At 33.5% G+C, this 23,394-nt stretch overlaps 2 protein-coding genes across 10 annotated transcripts in view; both read left to right on the forward strand.

Annotated features, from left to right (window-relative positions):
• The first annotated feature begins 1,312 nt into the window (after positions 1–1,312).
• Ppa (F-box and leucine rich repeat protein partner of paired) overlaps positions 1,313–23,394 on the forward strand; it is a 68,165-nt gene continuing 46,083 nt past the window's right edge. For 4 of the 9 annotated variants that reach the window (XR_012991303.1, XR_012991301.1, XR_012991300.1 and 1 more), the window contains exon 1: positions 1,314–4,270. Coding sequence is in view for 5 of the 9 variants with exons in the window: in XM_076305843.1 (XP_076161958.1) it covers positions 2,812–4,270 (1,459 nt within the window). In the remaining 4 variants the exon portion in view is untranslated. Of the gene's footprint in view, positions 5,280–7,645; positions 9,399–23,394 lie in introns of those variants that run through there. The other 5 variants (XR_012991302.1, XM_076305845.1, XM_076305846.1 and 2 more) reach the window with 5 other exon arrangements.
• Positions 5,466–9,398, forward strand: LOC143143974 (uncharacterized). The gene is made up of 2 exons (XM_076305875.1): positions 5,466–7,782; positions 8,428–9,398. The coding sequence occupies exons 1-2, from the start codon at positions 7,614–7,616 to the stop codon at positions 8,580–8,582; spliced, it is 324 nt and encodes a 107-aa protein (XP_076161990.1). The 5' UTR covers positions 5,466–7,613; the 3' UTR covers positions 8,583–9,398.

The following is a 23,394-nucleotide window of genomic DNA, read 5'->3' on the forward strand; positions in this document are numbered from 1 at the left end:
GAAAAGTTGTTAAAATTTGTAAACAGGATACCTTGTACATAAAGACTGTATAAATGTGAAAAGTAGTGATTCTAAACAAAGAACCCACATAAATTTAGCAATAAATAATAATTCATTCGTAAATCTTCAGTCAAAACTTTGAAAAATGGCATCATTTAATATTCAAATTGAAATAGAAAAAGGATAATGAATGCATACTTAACACTTTGTTTTTGTAATCAATTAGAGGAATAAAAAGAGTAATCTATGATGTAATATTATAAATAATATACATTTTGATAAATGTATTACTATCATAAGGTAAATATTTGCAAATAATAACACAACGTATTTTTAATAGCATTGGTTTGGATATTTAACATTCCATTGTATCAAACGGTATCAAGTATTAGTAAAATTTGATTCGACTTATATATGTACAGAAAATAGTTTCGAGTATATGCGTGAAGTCAAGTTCAAAAAAAAATACCTCGAATGTCTTGATTGAGTTTTTCAAGGATTGTTTTATAATAATCGGTAAAATCTATCTTCATTGTACATTTTGTGGATGCTTTTATTTACTTTGATATGTAGAGATATAAATATAAAATTTTCGTCTGAAGGAGGTGCCATCGTACAGGAAAAAAACATTGAAGATATTTCAAGTATAATCTATTTTACGAACTTATATATTTCAAATTTATAATTTAATTTTTTGTTTCACTTTGTTGAATTATCAAATCAGACAAATATACGATTTTATATTTTTAAGTTTTATCTAGATACATTACAAAATATTTTAGTTTCTTATTTAGAGGTTAGTTAATGCATGTTAATTTTTTCATTTCTTATTTACTAAAATAAAGCATTGACGTGTATTTTAATATGCGTGTGTGTGCGCGCGCGCGCGCGCGCGCGCGTGTGTGTGTGTGTATATTTTGCTTCTCTTTTTTTTCTTCTAATAACCAGTCATATGTGTTCTAATAACATAACACATAACGCGTAGCTAAGTGCAGCTTTGTGTAACAGTACTTTTAAAAGTGCTTCACACTTTGTGATCATCATAACAAATATTTTACATTTTATACATATAACAATTTATATGAAAATATGTAGTACTGTGATCATAATTAATGATTTATTATTAGCTAATGTAACACGTAACATAAAGTGACGCTTGAAATGTATAATATAGGTTGCTAAGGAATAAAACGAATGATTTTCTAATACATTTTTTTTTAATCGACACAGTTATAACGAGGTCCAACAAGGAAAAAATTGGAAAAATGATAAAAAAATAAGAAAATTGAGGAAAAATAAATAGTTAAAGGGTCATTATGAAAGAGAGATCGAGTATATTATAAAATTCGAGAAATAGTAGTCGCAACGTGGTCCGGAGTACTCGATGCCATTCCCCCACTTTTCGATGAAAACTTAAAAATGCCGCCGCAGCGCAACCCGAATCGATATTCGCCGGTATAGTCACGTGATACAGAGTCGAGCATTGTCAACCAATCGGTGATCCCCTAAAGCGAAATTTGCTCCGCCTGTATCACAAGACGACAACACGACATCTGACTTTAGGCAACTGGAACAACAGTTCGCGACTGGCAGCGCATCGGTTCATGTTTTGGTGATATGTTGGTTTGAAGCCAGTTGCGCGAGTGCTTCTACGACACGTTTGATCGTTAAAGGGACGAAAATGGCAACGTTGATATCACGATATCAGTGCATGGAAAAGAATCGACATTGTCTTTGACACTATTTGTTCGTGTTTTGTCTTCGTTCCAGGCGAACGTAACGGCGGTGTGCATGCGAGTATTGTATATATTCATATGGCGTCTAAAAAGAAGTGATCAGTGCAGTAAAGAGCAAGATAGTAGAGAAGGAACTGACCGTAGTGAACGAGAGAAAGATCAGAATAGTGAGTCGAAGAAGAGGGGTTATAACAAGCAGAGAAAGAGAAAGAAAGAAGTACCCACACACGCGCGCGCCTGTGTGCGCGCTGTAGATGAATATATATACATGCCTATACGTATATAGAAAGAGACGACGGAGAGAAGGGAGTGCGAGGGAGGTTGAATGAGGCCTGGCGGGGAGGAAGTGAGCAAGTGAGTGAGTGAGTGAGTGAGTAAGGAAACATAGGGAAAGACGAAGATGAAAGAAGAGGGAGTAAAACGTGTAGAAGAAAGAAACACGAATTAAAAAATATGGTAGTGTTCCATGTGCGCCTCGATGTTTCACAATTAATAAGACTCGTATGGAACTGAAAGTTGAAAAAAGTAAAACAATTGTTAATCTTTCTCCCTTTTGTCACAATGTACGCAAATATGTTTGCGTACGAAAGAAATCGTTGATCGCCGATAATTCTTTAACATCGATGCATCGATACGATCAAAGCAGGAACAAGTTGATTAAGGTGTATATTGAGTTCAAATTAATACCAAACAGGAAGTTTCGATCTGTTGGAACATGCGTGACGTACGGTTCGAAAATATCGAATAGTAAAAAACGCGGAAAAAAAGATAGAGGTGAAAGAGAACGGGCAATACGAGGGCAGAAGAAACGAAGGGATTCTAAGCGATTAAAAGAAAAAGAAAAAGGAGATTATAAAGAGATAGAGAGATATATACATACATATATATATATATATATAGATAGATAGATAGATAGATAGATAGATAGATAGATAGATAGAAAGATACACATCGAGAAAGAGTGAGAAAGGGGGAGGAAGAAAGGAAGAAATAAGAAGTAGTTGCAAAAGTGAGAAGGTGTAAGGACCTGTATACATGTTTGTGTGTGTGTATATGTACATATATATCGGGCAATATGGAGGAAAGTCATCTGTTGATGACGGAACTTCCGGCGTTAACGCCAAGCCGCGGTACAACGTTACTTCATCGTTCAGGACATTATTACCAATTGCATCAACCACACCTGGCGATACCGACATCGCAAAATCAAGCGATTCTTTACAATTCAAGTAGCACACCTCATTATACTAGCGGTGCAACGAGTTTGCCGGTATATGCGCAAAGTATTTTGTCGAGGCAACAATCACAAGTCGCTCGGGATACTGTTCCGACGAGTACGCACATTTCCTGCCTCTATCCTGAAATACTGGCGTTGATTTTTAGTTACCTGGAAGTTCGGGACAAAGGATGTGCCGCTCAAGTGTGTATCGCATGGAGGGACGCGGCGTATCACCGGTCTGTCTGGCGAGGGGTCGAGGCGAAGTTACATCTAAGGAAGCAGGCACCGGCGTTATTTGCTAGTCTCGTAAAGAGGGGGGTAAAAAGGGTCCAGGTGTTGTCTCTACGGAGAGGCCTCGGTGACGTTTTGAAAGGCATACCAAACTTGGAGTCGTTGAATCTTTCGGGTTGCTATAATATCAACGACTTAGCCTTGACGAAAGCTTTTTCTCAAGAATATGCGACGCTCACAGAATTGAATCTTTCTTTGTGTAAACAAGTGTCGGACATTTCCCTTAGTTGGATAGCAAAGAATTTACAGAATCTCGAGCACCTAGAACTCGGTGGTTGCCGTAACATTACGAACGATGGACTGCTGTGTATATCGTGGAATCTAAAGAAGTTGAAGAGACTCGATTTACGAAGTTGTTGGCAAGTGTGTAACGACGGTATCGCCTATTTGGCAGGTATTTATCCACAGACACCCGGCGCAAGCTTTTTGATGGAACAGTTAGCCGGTATTATTGATTTCGCAGCGGCTGGTGGAAATTTCGCGCTGGAACATTTGAGCCTTCAAGATTGTCAACGAGTGACCGACGAGGCCCTTCGGCACATATCCACCGGCTTGATCACCTTGAAGTCTATTAATCTATCGTTTTGCGTTTGCATCGGCGATACAGGGGTGAAACACTTAGCAAAGATGTCTAGCCTACGCGAACTGAATCTTCGGTCCTGCGACAATATCTCTGACGTCGGTATGGGTTATCTCGTGGAAGGTGGCAGCAGAATTTCCTCATTGGACGTATCGTTCTGCGACAAGATTAGTGATCAAGCTCTCGTTCACATTTCCCAGGGACTCTTCAACTTAAAGTCCCTTTCGTTGTCTGCCTGTCAGATCAGCGACGAGGGTATCTGCAAGATCGCACAAACGTTGCACGATTTGGAAACACTGAACATTGGTCAGTGTAGTAGATTGACAGATAAAGGTCTCTACACGATCGCCGAGAGCATGAAGCACTTGAAATGTATCGATCTTTACGGATGCACCAGGATAAGTACCAACGGACTTGAAAGGATTATGAAGTTGCCGCAGCTGAGTACGTTAAATCTTGGTCTTTGGCACGTGCGGTGATGGCTTTTTCTAAACAGTATTCGGGATTTGCGTCCCATCCTCGCACGAACGACAAAGGTGTTTCTTCGGTGTTTGTAGTAGAGATTCGCCGAATGGCATACCGATCGTTTTCAATAATGGTTTTGTCATTTTTGACGTTTTTACAAAATTATTCCTAGACGTGAAACACCTTCTTCGTTCGGATTTTCTCCGCAATGCAATAATGTAACATCTCTATTTCGCATACTTGTAATTGCCATCGTCGTGTGTCAAGGACGATCCCTAGATCCAGTAGATACCGTAATTCCGACTCCGTCGTTTTGTTGCTCGATTGTTAGATAAATTAACGATTTGTTGCTCGTGCAATCGACAAAATTGAGCACAGCATACTTTCTTTCGACCTCAAGTTTCTTAGGAAAATGTCATTCTTCATGAATCTGTTTTTAAACTGTTCACCGCTCCGCTCATCGTATACACTTGTTAGAGAGTAATCTAGAGCAATAATGAATGAAAAAATGGTACGTATTAACTGTGCCATTATTTGAAATGTTTCTTTTGTATAGATCGTAACTATTAGAATTTCAGTCACAGACTGAACGAAACTCGCTGTTCAGTTTTTATGCTTTCCGAAGTAAATAATGGAAACTGTGGGACGAGCTGTTCCTTTACGCGCTCTAAGAATCGTGCTGTGTATATATGATCCTGTTGTAAATCTTTGTCTCTGATGAATGAAGTGAAGTATCGTGACAATTTAACCAAAGCATTGCTTCATTATTTCGATTCGTATGCGCACAAGTTTTTTCATGATATATATTTTTAACCAATGTGTGCGTGTGACCTAGCGCGTGCGCGTCTGCTGCTGCTGTATCCATGCATGACGTACGTGTGTGTGCGTGCGTGCGTGCGTGTGCGCGCGTGTGTGTTTGTTTTTTGTGTACATATACGTATATATGAGTACGTGCTGATATTATATCGCGTACGCGTTCGTGCGCGCGCGCCTACACACACACACACACACACACACACACACACACACACAGAGAGAGAGAGAGAGAGAGAGAGAGAGAGAGAGAGAGAGAGAGAGAGAGAGAGAGAGAGAGAGAGAGAGAGAGAGAGAGAGAGAGAGAGAGAGAGAGAGAGAGAGAGAGAGAGAGAGAGAGAGAGAGAGAGAGAGAGAGAGAGAGAGGCGTGAAACCAACGGATGTGAAAGGATTTCAACACTGATCGGTTTCCTAAGTAGCGCGTTATTTCCGGGAAATTCACTGTTAAATTTTTTTATACAAGACATCTTTTAGTTTTCTTCTTTGTAATAACTTCGTAAAGACATTTTTATTCGAATATTTGCGAGCTGCTCTCTCGTATTATTCTATTCGCGAGCCGTTTGTAACGATATCCTTGACTTTGTTATTCGATCGAAAAATTGTTCTCATTGATTTTATAATTGTTTGTGCGTTTCATCAAAGAATGCAAACGAGAGAAAAAAGAAAAACAATGCGATTATCCGATCCGTCTATTTTTCGACGCGATTCTATTCTTACTTTAATATGGTGTAATACACACCAATAGACATTATTGGTCCGAATAATGAAAATCGTTATTTTTTCTTGATAAAATGTAAATTCCGATATAGTATTGTAACCGGAAAGATGTTATTGATTTTGTGATCTTGTATCTATTGTGTCACCCGATACAATCAATTTCACTGTACCTTTTTTGAAAAATAGAACAAAGGGAACGTATAGAACGAAGACGTTTTATTTTATGCAAATTATACCGGGACACTTATTTTTGTCGAAAACATGTAAGAATAAACAAAAAAAGTGAAAATAAACACATAACACAAGGAAAGAAACGAGCACGAGGAACGACAAAGACTAATTAAAATAAGTTAACCACGTTGGATATACTGAATTCAAGGTTATCGTAGACGAAACGGTGAATTAAACCAGATTTGCGTACACGAGGATAAAGAAAACAGGATAGGATGTAGCATACAGGTATAAAATAGCATACGATAGATCTAAACATAATCAAATTCCATGGCAATTTATTTGTATCGGTTTAAATTGTTCCATCAAGGTGCAAAACAGGGTAAAGTGGAATTAACGATCTGCGTTCTTTCTGCAGTACGACTGTGTAAGATTAATTTGATTTTTAATAGAGATTCCAACGTTTGGAATAGAACAGAAAAATTGATTGTTTGACAGCGAAACGATGATAATATTTTTAAACGATATTATATTCTAAATAATTTTATTGTACAAGTTAATTTTTTGCGAACTGTAGTTTATGTTGTTTTTTTTTTTTTCGAAATGCGGATCAAAAGCAAAACAATTTCTTACTACGAAATGCTTTGACTAAAAAATGTATTCGATTCTTCGTTCTTTATTTTAGTTATACTCGTGTTGTTTGCAGCTGGATAAAATTATTTGTTACTCGAATGTACATGAATGAAAGAAGTTGTCATGTAGTCCACTGTCATTTCTTAATGTATTTTTTTATTATGTTCGTAAACATTTTTCTGCATGGAATTGTAATCTATACATAGGATTTTAATACTTAACGTATTATTTTTAGTTGGTAGTATTAATAGAAGGAAAACAGTACTGTACATACGTTCAGGATAAACACATGGTTCTATTTAGAATAATTACGTATTTCGGTAATACCTGATTTAACTTTAATTTTATTTTTAACGTCTTGGATGATTATTATTTTAAGAAACAACATTTTCTTTGCTTTGAAATCTATCGGATTTTATCGTATAAACGCTCAATGGTATCTGTCAGGACTTTTTAAAGAATTACGTTAAAAAATCCGTGTTGCAGCAGGATGTTCTCAGTCATTGTCTTGTCGAGAGGCAATTTTATCCAAGATTTAATTTGTTTACATTTTAATTTTGTTTTAACGCGTTAACGTACATTCTCACACCAAAGCATTTTATCTTGAAAGTGTACATTTTCTCGAATCGATCGTAATTCTCGTCAACGCATTTAGTCTTCTCGCTGAATCTTACTTAAACTGCATTACTCGAAATCGATAAATCTATATGCTGGTGTTTTCGTAAATTTTAAAGCTAAAGTTGTTTTTCTTCCCGATGTCTTTCTCGCAGTTTCAAGTAGAGTTTTTATACGGCAAACATTATTAGTTTGAATTATAAGTTTTAATACACCGATACTTGATCGATCGTAACGTCATCGTATATTTGTATTATTTTCTACTAAAACGATTTAAAATTAATTTAAAGTTTAGTTATGAAATCGAAAACCGTTAGTTTTGTACGAAACATACCAAATACATTATAGTGCGTGTAGACTGTCCTTAATTGTATGAATGGTACAAAGCTGCTTTCTTTGTACAGTAGGAACTCGTTAATTGCGTGTCGAACGGACTCAGTTGCCCGTGAATTACCCCCACCACTTCTTGGAACTGATTTGACTGCGCGACCCTCCAGGCCACCTGCACATTACGTTTGGAGCCTGCAGACTTCACTTCGATGTATGAAACATTAAACTTTTATAATTATTCGTTTATTTTAATGAGAGGGTCTTCAATGGCCTATTTTTCTCAGTCGGACTATTTTCAATCAGATAATAATGTACTCTATTAAATTACCAATATTTTCGTACAATATTTGCAAATTTTACAATGTTTCTAAAGAAATATTGGATTTAGGTGGAAAATGTCACCACTCTTATTGGGGAAGATTTTTTTTGAAAATCGGGATTATTATTTCTATCGCAGTGTATAATACCGTATTATTGTGTTCCCTGAAAATGAAGTTCGCTTTACATTGTGTCTATTAACCTATTTGTACGAATTTGACAAGTAGGGGAAACAATTGTATTGGAAAATAGGAAAACGAAGATAAATACGCTCGTTGTAGAAATAATAATTAAAAATTCCCTTTCGAAAGAGTGGTGATACGTATAAAATCAACGAGATTCCTACGTGAACCGCTATTTCTTTAAAAATCCTCTTTCGATTTGCAAACGTTGTACAAGAGCATTGCAATAGGAGAGCACGTTATCAGTCTCGCGAGCCCGTTAAAGATCCTCTTATTGGGATAAAATAAAAATTATAAAAAATTACGTTTTTCATACACCAGAGTGATGACTGATCGTCTGTCGGCCACGTACACAGGTAGCCGGGAGGTCCGCCCTTTCGATCGCTCTCGTCCGTTGGCGTTGGGGTCCGTTCTAGCGCGAACCGAACTCGAGAAATTCCTGGAGGAGAAACTCGATAGAGACACGGATTCGATAGTTGCGTGTTGTCGGACCGGAACCGCACGTAAGTAACGAGTTCCTCGGTATTACACTATTACTACCTGAAAATAACATATCAATCTGTTTATTGTTAATTGTTACTGTAACAGATTGCATTTCACGTCAGAAACATGTTTTTATAAACTTATTACGGCGTAATAATAAGTACATTAAGAAATTGTTATCGCGTGTATACACATTCGTTTGAGTCAGTATGTCGAATATTTTTGGTTCAAACCTAAAGTGCAATAGATATAAAATTCTCAGTCTAGAGACGTTTATTGTATATAATTTCATTCGATGTTTAACGACAGCAAATGTACCTCGTTTTATCATAAAATTAATTTGTGTTACTTGCGTTATTCTCATTGCATATTTTTTACTTGATGAGAAAGGCAAACGTGAAAGTACAACATAGTTTTGTTCCTGAATATTATCTTATGGTAGGAGCATGTTGACGCGTTTGTTTGAAATCTAAATAATGCATTTCCAGTTATATTATCTCGCGCGTCTTGTTTCTTTAAGCCAACTTTGTGCACCGAGTGATCGCAAAAACACATCGATATTATTCAACTGTAATCATTCCGAATTTCAAAATTACGAGAAACGCATTATTTTAATGTTTTGGTACGTACGTTACAACATTTGCAAGACTTTGCGTGCAGAAACTTGACAAACGTGCTTCATAATTTTTATCGACTCACTGTTCTCGTTGGACGCTGATACAGCGAAAAATGATTGCGTTTGTTAACCCTTTGTAATATACTTCTTTACTGTTAATACAATTCGTTTATACTTGTACGAATATATTCTTTTGAATATCTTAATTATATATTTTTTTACGAGACATTTATGTAATTGTTTGGTATTTTCTAACACATTGACCTTTTTTTATAAACTGCGAATTGATTTCATCGCATTAAAGTTAATAAAACAAACGTCATTAACGGCGAATTTGTGTTTTACAAATGCTTCTACGTTAAAATTGCCGTTTCTTATATACCTTCAGTTTTTTCGAAATTCGAATCCCAGAAGAAAATCCATGTTTCGTAGATGGCAATTCCATTTACAATTCTACAAATTGAAACGATTCTTTTGCGTAGTAGCGTAAGAATAAGTAATGGAATACAGTGTTTCTTCCTCTAAAATGAACACGGATAAATATTTTCAATATATGTAAATGCACATCCGTTGAAAAACATTTCAGATCAAAAGGAGTTTATTATGTGTTCATTGTAGCAATTGTCCAGTATTTTGCTACTTATTGTATAAGTTGCGTAAACAAGAAACGCAGTCTACGTCCTATACAATTACAGAACAAAATTTGACATTTTTATACAAATGTTTTTACAGTAAATTAGGAATAAGAAAGACAGTTTCAATCAGTATTTTTCCCGGAATCCTTAAATATTTTAACCTCTTCAGGAATACTTGCACATATTTATGTCTTTGGTTAGTTTTTAACTTTAAACGTTACGACGTAGAAGTAACCACTAAACTTGTAAATAATAATTCGCAAATAAATTTCTCAATGCGAATATATAATGCGACACTATCGTCGCGAGATTAATGAATGTCACACGGCTTAATATCAGTTTCGTGTATTTTAAAAAGAATAATTTATCTTTGAAGAGGTTAATACTGTAGAACACTCGTCCTTTTGGTACAAAATTTCATAAAATTATGAATTTGCTCTGATCGACGATTACAAAGACACGAAGAGAATCTCAAATAATGTGCCGATGTTTAACGGATTCGACTGGTATGAAAGTTCAGAAAACGGCAAATTAATTTTAATCAATATTTTTATGTAAATATAACACTATAGACTTTTAAGATAATTTATATAGAAGAAAATTTTGCCAAATCTTGTTCGATTTAAACCAGGTGTTGGTAAGAAACAAGTTTCCCGAATAAACAACGTGGGCTGGTTAACCGAATGTCTTCATAATAGTTTTACTGAGATCAAAAAGTCGATATAATTTTAAACCAGACCCACCATTATTTTTACACAATCAGGCAAAATCTGAGGGTCTCCCGACATTTTGATATTGAGTTACGCTATCAACCAGGTAAAAAGACATGGTACATGAGAAGAATGCGATTGAAGTTTAAATTTCAATGATTTCTGAAAAGATACTTCATTTTTCAATATACCATTAGTCGGTTGTTCTTGCGCCATACATGGAGTTGTAATATAATTTGTAAAGTGCTAAGTTTCAAGGGGGCATCATTTTACTAATTTTTTCAAATAATTATTTAATCGATTAACCTATGCGAGTAACAATTTAGTCGTCAGAATTAATTTGCGATTAACGTCAATCGATGGTTAAAATCAATTGCTCATCGTTGCTTGATGATCAGTGAATAAAGGTTTATCTAGATAAATTGTAATCTGCATAAATCGTTATTCGTTATTCTCATTTATTACTCGTTATCCAGTCATGCACGACTCTGCTGGATTGTGTTTTCGAATTATCCGACATGCTTTGGAAAATATACCACAATCTTCAATCGTTAAATTTGTTAAATATCTAAAAAAAAAATTTTCGATTTTTCGACTCATCGCTACTGGAAATTAACCATATTAATCGGTAATTGTCATAAGCAATTAATGATTATTCTTTTTTAAATTGGCATCGTTGATCGTTATCTGGAATAAAATTGTATAGCAGAATAGAGGAAGAAAAAGTACCTCTAAATTAAATTTAATGTGCGATGGGTTATTGAATAATTTATTAAAAACAGAAAAAATGAGTGCCAAGTTTTAATTCCTTGTCTCACGTTGGAGGGTATCATAGGGAGAAAATTAAAATCACTTTTTGTTCAGTTTCTCTTATTTTATCGCTTGCAAAAAATTTGGTAAAGAATCTAGTATTTCAGTTACAGAAGTAGATATTACGGTACTTTATTAGATTTTTTAAATCGGAATCTGAGTTATGAAAAAAAAGAAAAAAAAATGCTGAAAAATGCCAATTTCGTATCGAAGCGGCCGTGGAACTATGATTATACTTTTACAGTAAGTATATTTTGTTGTTACATTTATCCTCAATTTTTGTTCGATCTTTTGGTTTGGTGCACCGTAGTTAAAAAAAAATTAAAAACTGATTTTTGTTCGTCACTCTACGCGTTGGAGTAACTTATACATTCAAATTTCGTAATAGGTTGCTGAATAAATTTTGTCGTACGATAAAAAATGAAGCTATTAGGTTCGTCGTTTTATTTTTCTAAACATGGTACTTCTGTTTGATGAACATGTGTGAAGTTTCATGTAAATCTCTCGACTTATTCGTATATTTACAGTTGTTCAAAGTTGAAGTGTTATAGTATTTTTTTACAATGGAAAAAAACGACAAAACTTATTGAACAACCCAGTATATTCTTTATCGAATGAGTATTTTGTGCCATCTTTGATCTGTTTTGCAACAAAAATCGTATGTAATGTTTTTAATTTTTATCGCAATCTTCGTTGATTATGAAAATTTTGATAAATGTTTTTGTAGTTTTTACAATTTTTAAAAGATTTGATAAGTAATTAATTATTGCTGCTGCGTATGAACAACACGACGAGACGATTACTATTCGCATATTAGCAACAATAATGTTTAATTCTGGAATAATCTATCAATATACTGGGTGGGCCAATAATTTTGATCTCATTGCATATTTCGGCTATTTTCAAGTATATGGAAAAACTTTATTCACGAAAGTTATCTGGTACGAAGGGGGTCACAACATGTTAGTAATAACTTTTTGTAGATATTTTCTAAGAGTTTTCCGAGATTTCAAGGTCACCTCTATTCCTTTAAGTGGCATGCTGTAATTTTTCATTTTCCGTAGAATAGTAGATGTTTAGACAATTTTAATGATCTCTGACAGGTTTTTCGATATTAAATAAAGAAACAAAACAACGATTCTTACATTGTAATAGATGCTCAAACTGTTGTTCGTTCGTATCAACAGTAACATTGCAAATCATCGAATTACTCAAGTCCGTACACTTGTTATCATTTTTGAATTGATTGTAGCATATGCTATCACGAGCCTTTGTTTCATATCTTGTGACGTTATTCCTGCATTAAACGTTGTACGTAGTTACTTGGAATCCTAAGTAACATGGGAGTAGTAAAAAATGTAAACAGTAAATACAACAGTAAATTCAATTGTAAATTGTAAATTCATCCATTACTAAGAGACTTTATGAATAAAGTGCAACATTCAGTACAGGAATCTTTAGGTTTTGTTATTGATACGGTGCTATTTTACTTCGAATTTAGTAATACAACGAATATTAATGTCGTTGTTTTCATAGATTAGTTCCTCTAAATATGATATTGCTTCGGATAATTAATAGAAACAGGTAAATAGAACAAATCAAAAAGTTCGGAAGCTGATAGTCATTTAAGAGATAGAATTTTCATTTATTTCTATATCGATTTTCAACTTGTACCAATAATAAATTTTCAATGCTTTTTTTATGACGACACTTCTCATCATGTCGTCACAAAGTTCTATGTCTGAATTTAAACGTTTCTTGAATGTATTATTTAGAACCTGACTTTTGGGAGTAATTTATTGTCTATTTAGTGGTAAAGAAGTTGATACTTTTGTTCTATGTTGCCCTGTATAGCCTCCACTATTTAGTATACTTTTGTAGCATGGCAAGATGCATTTGATTCTGCAGTGATCAGTTTATTGAACTTGCTTTTTAACTACCTTAACCCGCATGCATGATCACTCTGTAACAGTCTTTTGCCAAATAAGACTTTACCTTGTAAAAGCCTTGATCGACGATATAAGTATCTGTAGGTTTTCAAAGGGTCTGCGATCCATTTGGGTCTTGTATGACAATTTTCACGATATTTGCGTCATTGTGATTAGCCTAAAAAGGACCAAGCATCTCAACAACGTCACCGTTTGTTGTGCAAATTGTAAAAGGTTTACATAACAGTACCTTCTTTTGACCCAAATATGATTTTCACTGATTGAAATAAAAATTGGAGTGTTTAATAGCATCTATCATAATAGTTTTAATTATAAAAAAATAATATATTATAAAGACGCGATGGATCGAAAGAGACGCGAGGAACGCAGTAGGGTTACTATACTATAGTGTTCTTAATTAAAATATATTTAAAAAATGAAGGATAATTGTAACGATAATATATACTTACTGTTTTAATAAAAAACCGGCATTTTGCAGCATATCTTTGCGTTTTTTATTTTTCACAATTTGGATTTTCAATTAAAAAATCTGAAAAACTTTCGTAATATGTCTCACGGTAATCGAAATAATTTTATTTTCTTAAAAAATTTGTATGAAACGTGATTTTCAAATTTTTGCCCTACCTCCCAAGTTGAGATGCAGAAACTTGTTAAAAATTGTTTTTTTTTTTTATAAAGTATCGAATATTCATAGTAAGTCGAATTTGACTCAAGAACACGTTTGATTCTTCTATTCGACTTTATCCTTTATCAACCACTGGTGTGAAGTGGTTGTTTCTGTCCAGTATTTACACACTTGGGTTCTTGCTTTTCCTAGTACTGGTAAATCAGTAGTCGCCATGATACAGTAGAGACCCCTGTATCTAACCTAGTACTAACTGAGAGGCGAAAGTGGCCAAATAGTGGAATTTTTGAATAAGAGAACTATCATTTTTTTTGCATTGAACTTCATTCATTTACGTAGAAAATAACAGAATTGACAGTTTCTTTCAACATCTAAGGGTCCCATATCTTTTTAACCGTTAAGTTTCATAAATTTAAAAATTTTATTCTCACAAAGAAGTGCAGTAATGGGTTCTTTACTAATTTTACGGCCTGGAGACGATCTTTCACGACGAGAAACTAACGTTTTTTGTGCTAGTGCCTTCCAAATTAAACCTGTTTCATTATCATTGTATATATTTGTCAATGCATATTCTTTGTTGTTTAAACATTTATTAAAGTCTGCTCTAAAAGTTCTTGCAGCGATATTATCCGCTGAGAGTTTTTCTCCGCAGGTATCCAACTGTCGAATATCATGACGTGCTTTGAATTTTACTAACCAATCATTACTTGCTTTAAATACATGTTATATCTTTTCTATTTAATCTATCATTGAACTTTGGAGCTTTTTCACGTAACAGGGGTCTAAATATCGGTATACCTTTGTCTTTTTATTGATAAAACCATTGGAAGATAGTATCATCTACATTTTTCGGATTCGTTGAGCTTTTCCTATTGGTACGAGCACACGTATAATATCCATGATTGTAGACTTCCTAACACCATGTATTATTGCTAATTTCGTTGCACTCTCATCATTTTCAAGATCTTTAATTATTTTATATTTCTCTCCAACAGTTAAAACTACACGTTTTTGTTTACTTGCCATTCTGACCGTTCATACCGTTCTCTATCGGCTTCAGACTGAATTGATACTATTACATTTAACTGACCGAACACAGGAAAATATCTATGTATATCTAAATACATTGTATCATGTATGTAAACATTGCTACGAAACGTTATGCGGATAATACGTCCGAATGATAGAACGTCGATATATTAGGTTATTCAAATAACTGTATTTAGTTAAGTAATATTATTAATTCTAAAAATTCATGTGACAATATTTGTAGTCATTTTTACGATTTTTATGCCACGTGGCATGTGGATTGTAATTTTCATTATTATTCTGATTCCAATCACTCGAGCAATTCTTTTCTGAAAAGAATTTTGTAAACTGACTTCATTGCTGCAAATCTTTGAATAAAGATTATTTCCTGTCTATTCATCTAATTTTGCAAGGCCATTCGTACGTGCATTTTATCAAGTGCACCGTAAAATGGAAATTTTTTTTTGGAATAAATATTTCCAACCTGTCAGTGTGTTAGTTAATAATTGAGAAGATATTTAATATTTAAATTTCCGAAGACAAATAATATTGATGCGGTATATAGTCACTATGGAAGTCTTATTTGGTGCACCTGTTTGAATCCTCTTGGAGATTCTCCTCTCGGAGAAACTTCAAGTTCTGCACTTCTGTTTTACAAATGGTCGAAATTTTTGATACATTTGTGTTATTTATATATTTTCTTCTATCATTCACGTGCGTAAATCGCAAACACATACACACACTCATACACTAGACGGTTATTTCAATAAAATTAATGGAATTACATTTTAATATACATGTATGTGAACATTTTCTAAATTCCATAAACCAGTTTTTGAAACATTTTCAGGAAACTGTTTTAAACAGTTATACAGTTGTGTCCTATTTAAGTTGATACAAGCAAATATCTCGTAGATAACTAACTAAACAAAAAAGATGGAATGTGTCTGTAATAATTTTGAAAGGAAATTACAAATAACATTAGTTATTTTTGTGCGGGCCCGTTTTCAAGATCATTTCCAGGTCAACTGTTTTTTTTTTATTATAAATCTTTGTTATTTCGGAATCCTATTCTAGTTAAAAAAAAAGTTAAAAAAAAAATAAATTGACTTCGAAATGATCTTAAAAATGTTCACGCATTAAAAAATTAGTAATGTCATTTGAATCCCATCTCAAAATCATGAAAGATATGTTCTACCTTTTTTTAATTAGTTGTCTATAATATATTTTGTTGTGTTAATTTAAATGGGTCACCCTGAATAAAGGTTCTTGGCGCAACAATTATACAAAGAAAAAGCGAAGATATCATACATTTATCGATTTTATAATGGTTTTATAATTGTTGTTTTTTCGGTTCTTGTATCATTTCTGACATCAATTCATTAGAGAATAAAACTCGTCTAAAATTGGACTTGAAAGTTCGTTTAATACGTGAACAGTATATTATTAACCAAAAATAATTTTGGGTACATAATTTAGTATAAAATGTACAAAATACAAAATAGGATGATTAGAAATTATGTTTGAAATAATTCAATCTATGTGTACATAATAAAATAAGTATGTTTACTTAAATAAAATTAATTAATCTGATAATACATCACTTTTCACACACTTCTTAACACACATACTTGTGTGTATTTACCAATTATGTTTTCACATAGCACATTTTGAACTAGATTCTTTATTTTTATTTTTTGAATTGTAACTGTAATTTAGTGCTGTTTTAGGCTTACTTGACCCTTGTAATGGTGTTTTTTCAGTCAAGGAGAGTTTCGAATAGTTTTTGATTTATAAACTGAGCAAATGAAGTAATCCTATGGTTATATGTTTTGACACATGTGATCTGATTAGTTGAATTGCTAAATTCTTTGTACACAGCATTTATTCACCGAAATCATAGTTTCTACAAACAATTCGCTAAATCTAGAAATATTAGCCTAATCTTTAATTTACGAGGTTGTGCGAGTATTAGTGTGTCAAGCACTCGTGCAAAATATTAATTTTCTTATTTTTATTATATCTTCGTGAGCGTAGCATTAATGAATTGACGAGACTTTCCTATTGCAAATGTGCTGCGACTTAATTAATTGGATCGTAAGGGGAAGATGAAATTACTGAAGCACTGTGAAAAACATGTGTTTTTGGAAAATACTTGAAACGGAAGAGAATAAAGTTTAATAGAAAATTCGTTGGCTGCGTCACTCTTACCCTGATACATAAATATCAATATGGCCGCCGGGTATAGGTGGGAGATTACAAAGCTCAATACCCTCTTCTAATCTGACGCCCCTATATATTTTACAGTTCAAATGTATCTACAATGTTTTACATATTACCCAGTCCAATATTATACTTTATCCTATTCAATTCCTATATTTGTGTTACAAGATTTATGTTTCGATTTACTTATATAAAGCTTTGGTCCATGATAATGCTTCGTCAGTTTTTCAAATAATTCGTTTAAGTATGTTACCTCTCTTGGCATATAAGTTTTCCAAATAATTTTCTAAATTATTTGGATATTTAAATATTTTTTTGTCTCTTCGGCTAGCGTCATATGCTCTGCTTCTGTACTTAAGAGAACAACAGATCATTGTTTCCATAACTCCCAACTGACTGCTGCCCTCTCCAGTAGGAAAATGAACTCGGTATATGAGTGTCGGTCATTCCAATCGGTTGCATGATCTGCAGCTGCAAAATCTGCAAATTTAAACATTCTCTTTTTATAAACCAGCAAAAAATGAGTTGTCCACCTTAAGTATCGAAGAATCCTCTTTGCTTGTATCCAATGTTAGTGGCTGTAATATGAGCTGAATTGACCAAGTACGCTCGCTGCATGTGCAATGTCCGGTCAGGTGCATACAGCTAGATACATAATGTATCTCACCAGCTGTTGATACGGCAGGTTGGATGAGATAACATCCTCATTACCCTTTGGCCTCTTTAGTTTCACATTGAGATCCAATGGGTTGTTTACTGGTCTGCACTTTGCCATTCCAAATTTTTCTAAGATGTTTTTCATGTAGTGCTTTTTTAGCTTATCAGCATTTTTTGCTTATCTCGAGTTACTCGCATTCCAAGAAATTCTCTTAACTTACCAAGATCTCTCATATTGAATTTTTTAAACAAAATCTTCCTTATTTTTTTTTTATCTGCCTCGTTGTTGAAGAAAATTATGCAATTATCTACGTAAAGTACACAGGTTACAATAGCTTTATCAGTCACCTTGTAATACACGCAAGGTTTAATCTTGCCTCTCGCGAATTCAATGTTGATCATTGTTGAGTTAATTTCATTATTATATATTCAAGATGCACATTTTAAGCCATAAATTGCTTTTTTTAAACGACAAATTAAATTTTCCTGTCCTGTTTGAAAGAAGCTTTCAGGCTGTTTTGTGATGACTTCTTCCTTGAGATTCCCTTTGAAAAAGGCCGTCTTTACATTTTAATGATGGACGCACAAATTCATTTCGGTCGCCCATATAAGCAACATTCTCATCGTTGAGTTTCCCGCCACTATAGTGGTTTCACCATCAGCGTTGTAACTAAAATTAAAAACATCCTTATTTTGATTTTTTTCAACATAAATTTATTTTGTGTCATATAATATGACTATTTATAATAAATTGGTGAAGGAAAGTGATAACTGTTATAAAACAAAAAAAAAAGAAATTTTAGGATTAAAATTCAAAACACTTTTATGTTCATTTTTTCTAAATAATAATTAATTTTTTATGATAAAATTCAATGTCATATTTTTGGGAAAGACAGACTAGGTAAAGAAAAAACTATTGTATAATACATAAAATGTCGATTACAAAATGTGACTGAAAAATATAAAAGAAATATAAATACACGATTAATATAAGTTATCCGAATTGAATTCTAAATTATTTAGATACTTAAATATTTTTTTTTACTCTATTTTATACTATTTACAATCTGTTGGCATGACAATAAGAAATATGTGTAGTTAAATTTACAATAGTATACGGCTCATTACACCAGTGTGTAAGGAGCATTAATTGAAAATTAGTGAATATTTGTAGTTGCGATTGGTACGTTATATAGCGAGACCTGTGATGTAATTTCTTTTCAGTCTTCTGAAAATTGGTTTATAGCATATCGATGTTGTTCGATTGATGTGTGCATTTATTTGTTCCTTCTGTTTTTTAACAACTCGAGTAATTTCCTTCTGAAGTAAAGGTATTCGCTTATTTCTTTATTCCGCATATACCATAGAGTATTTACAATTTGTCTCAAACAAATTGACTGTGTACGTTTCATTTTACGTTACATTTGACATTGTAGCCATGCTTCATAGCTGTATTCCGTATGTCCAAATTATATCGTATATACCAGGAATTTCTTGTGTGGTAAAGTTTGGAGTCTCCGTTGACTAGTCACTGTAATCTTTAATTACCAATACTTTGAGAAATATGATTAAAAGTTGCCGATAGACATTCTGTTTCACTCCTTCGTACTTTGTCGTCCTCGTACAATGCATTAGCATGTATAAAATGTTCATGTTGTCGAAAATGTGTATGTTTTTTATGTGTTTACGTTGCATTCTATCCGAGATATTCTAAGAAAAAAAATAAAAAAAAAGCAAAATAAAAATATAATATAAAAATAAAAAAATATTTATAAAAATAAAATAGAATTTAAGTCCGGACTGTGAGGTGGTTAAGGGAGTTTGAAAACACTATTTTTTTCGAAAAACTTGTAACTATTCTTGCTGTGTGCTTCGGGTCGTCATCATGTTAAAACATGTAGATCCTGTCGATTTAAAATTTTTCAATTGATTGAGATAAATTGTCATTTAATAATTCAATATACTTAATAGCAGTCTTCTATCGGTAATAGTTAAATTGTCTACTTATATGTCATTAAAATAACCTCATATCATTATATTTCAAACACCGTATTTGACAATGGTTGCTTTTACATCTGTTTGAAAGAGTCGCCCTTTTTCAAAAATGAAATCGATTTATTGTAATGTTTTTTAGCCTTTTCCCAGTTATTTGTCCATAAGCATTGCTCTCATAAATGTGAAATTTAATTTGTGTTATCGATATTGGTAGACAAAGTCGTTTTTTTTATTTGTTTTGCAATAACGAACATATTTTTTTACTTCTTTAGCGAATAACCGATCTTCGCGAACACTTGTTTTCCGTTTTCTACCCGATCTCACCAAGTTTTCAGATTTATCTTTTTTTTTTTTGTAATTTGTAGCATATCTTCTTAACTACTTCTTTAAATATACTAAACTTATGTGTGATTTGTTGCAAACTTTTTCCTTTTATTCTTCTTTTCAAAACGTGTATTTCCTCGAATGCTTGGAGGAGCATAGTTTTCGGCACGTTACAAATAACAAGAACTTGTCGCCACGAAAAAAAAATTGTTAAAATATTCTACAAATAATGTCTTCCAATATAATTAAAAAACATTTAAAGGATGTTGTATTATTCATAAGAAACAATTTTTATTGAGCCAACTTAATTTCTGTCCTATCAGTATTTGACAAAAATTCTTTAAATGTACGGTAATTTTGTCCTTTACAATGTTTTCGCTGTTGTTCTCCGCAGACAATTAAGGCATTATTTTTGGTGTAAACAGAAAATAAGAGGTTCTTAAGTCATGCAAGAACAGCAACATAGCAGAAAAGTACAAGGCATTCTTGAAGTTTGCAGCTGTCAGCGTAAATACCGACGCGACTGTATACGCTTCAAAGGCAGGCCATTTTCTACCTGCGCACAGTCTGCTTCAAACCTCGGTAACTTCGTTCGTGTTTCGAATTCCGTTATAATATTTCATACGTATATTCCAGATACTATATACTTACAGAAAATATAAACTAAAAATCGATATTTTTGATCCAAAAGAAAAAGACGAGTATCTTCTGAACAAAGGAGATACGATTACGTCAATTCTCGTTTGGTTTCTTTTTTTTTACCGAAAACAAAATTGAAATGGAACGAGTGCAAGTCAGAGGGGCTGAAAGCTAGGGAGCAACGATACGTGACAGACAAAACAATACATGCGAAGGACGGAGTATTAGGTGTTCGAAAGACAGAGCGAGACAAAGTATCGATGCTTCATTTGTTTCGTACCATCCCTCATTCGCTTTTAGTCCAGCTCGTTCTTGCTTTTGCAAGGCAGGAGTGTATCAGAAATAGGGAAGAGCTTCGATCTCTCCACGTGGAGGTCAAACTGAGCGCTTAACGAATAAATATTCTTACTACGAGTATATAATACTACATACACAGGTAATGGTTTATGTGACCTGTGTACACAATTTATGTAAAATTCTGTCTAGTTTTGCTCGAACAGATAATTTTGTAATATTTATTATATAATCGTTAAATTAAATGAATAATATTAATTATTGATCATTCTTTGTGAACGATGAATTCATCTTTAGCTCATGTTCTCATGATAAGTAAAAATTATTAGCGATTATAATGGATATATGTTGTAAATTAATATGGAGTTTACATGGCAACTACTATAGTATATATTACTCAGAAAGTTATTTCTTTCGTAACATAGCGGTATGTAGCGCGCGAGAAATTACTATTTTGGCTAGTGTGATCATGAAACGAGACTTAAACCCGTTTGCTAAGGTTAATTAACTAGTTAGCTATGTATGTATTTGCGTTTACGTTATAGGTTTAATAGTTGATTTTTTTTAGAAGAAATAAGCCTTTAAAATGCTTTTGTCGAATAACAGGTAAGAGTATTTCAAGGACACATGTAAAGAAATGGTTACTGTTTTTATTGGACTAGGAAGGAAACCTTCGCGTTTAATCCGCTGTAAAACTATGTCACAGTATTGTCTCGTTATAAGTCGTCTATTTGAGAGAGATCATAAATTTCGTTCGAGACTTCGGTGGCTTCAAGTGTAGCATCATATTTCGGTAAAGGAGAAAACCTTTCAAACTCTAACGCTTTAAATGAACAACACTTGTTTCGATTAAAATTCTGTATCATTGATTCTTTAACTCTGCACATATAACGGCAGACATAAAAATTAGTTTGCGCTATTACGTTAATACCGATACTTTGAATTCTATTACTAATTATTATTCCATTGTTTTATAAATAATGTAGACGATGCTTAATTTTAATAATAAGCTGAAAACATTACTAATTAAGCGTATTTACGAATACGTAATGTTGTTATAGCCGTCCAAGTTCGATATCATAAAATTGGAAAGGGAATAATACAATGCGTCATCCGAAAAGGTACTTGGTCATTCAAGATTTTGATTATTCAAGAATTCACAGCTAGTTCATTTTATTGATATTTTCGTATAATACAACATTGGTTTTACCACCTGTACTTGGTTAAGGAACCACAAGAAACTGACGTGGAGAATGTTCGTAGCAAACCCCGTGTATCTTTCCGTATCTGTTTCATTTGGTTTTAGGGCCTCTCTTTTTATTACACTTTTAAGGCTGGGAAGTTATATTATACATGTTTCGTGTCAAATCCGAGTTTATTTGACCATTTGTATTACATGATTAGGTAGATCCGGCTCGATTGGATCAAATGTGTTCTGACCAACGTAATAATTGACACGTATCACGCGTCAAATTAATCTTATGCGACCGATGAATAGGGAGGTATGAAATTGTACAAAATGTACACAATAACACCGTTTATCGAAACTTAACACAATACAAGTAAAACTTACAAAGAGTAAATCAAAGTCGGGGGTCTGCGAAAGTAAATGATTAACGAGGAACTATCGACGAAAAACTCTGGAAATAATTTCGTTAGATTTGATGTATTCGCTTATTAAAGTAACGATAAACTTTGGTTACTTCCAATTGATGGAGTCAGAAACACTAAGAATAAAATTTTTGAAGTGTTCTGTGGACGATTAGATGTTTAGGAAAATATATTGCGGGAAGGAATTGTGGGAGAAATGGGGTACACTTCAAATGTATTAATACATTTAAAGAAAGGTCGGGGAAAGGGAAATACAAGTGAGAAGATCGAAGAGAAACACACAAAATATTGGGAGAAAATCAGACAAGATTACAGGGGTCAGCCAGGCTGTGTTCCATTGATCGAATCAAGTGATAGTCGGAGGGAGCAACGTCTGGAGAATATGGCGGGTGGGATAGGACTTCCCATTTCAACGTTTTAAATTATGTCTTTACCCCTTTCGCAACATGGGTCGAGCATCGCCATACTGCAAAATCACTTTATCGTGTTTCTCGTTTTATTGCGGCCGTTTGTCTTTCAATGCTCGGCTCAAACGCATTAATAGTGTTCGATATCAATCGCCTGTGATTGTTTCAGTTGGTTTTAACAGCCCCTAATACGCTACGCTGAGCTAGTCCCGCTAAATACAGAGCATGACTTTGGAACCGTGAATATTCCGTTTGATCATTGATCATCGAGCCAAAAAGTCCCCATGATTTTCTGCACTTAGGGTTATCGTAATGA

The sequence above is a fragment of the Ptiloglossa arizonensis genome, chromosome 3 (genome assembly GCF_051014685.1).
Source record: "Ptiloglossa arizonensis isolate GNS036 chromosome 3, iyPtiAriz1_principal, whole genome shotgun sequence".
Taxonomy (NCBI): domain Eukaryota; kingdom Metazoa; phylum Arthropoda; class Insecta; order Hymenoptera; family Colletidae; genus Ptiloglossa; species Ptiloglossa arizonensis.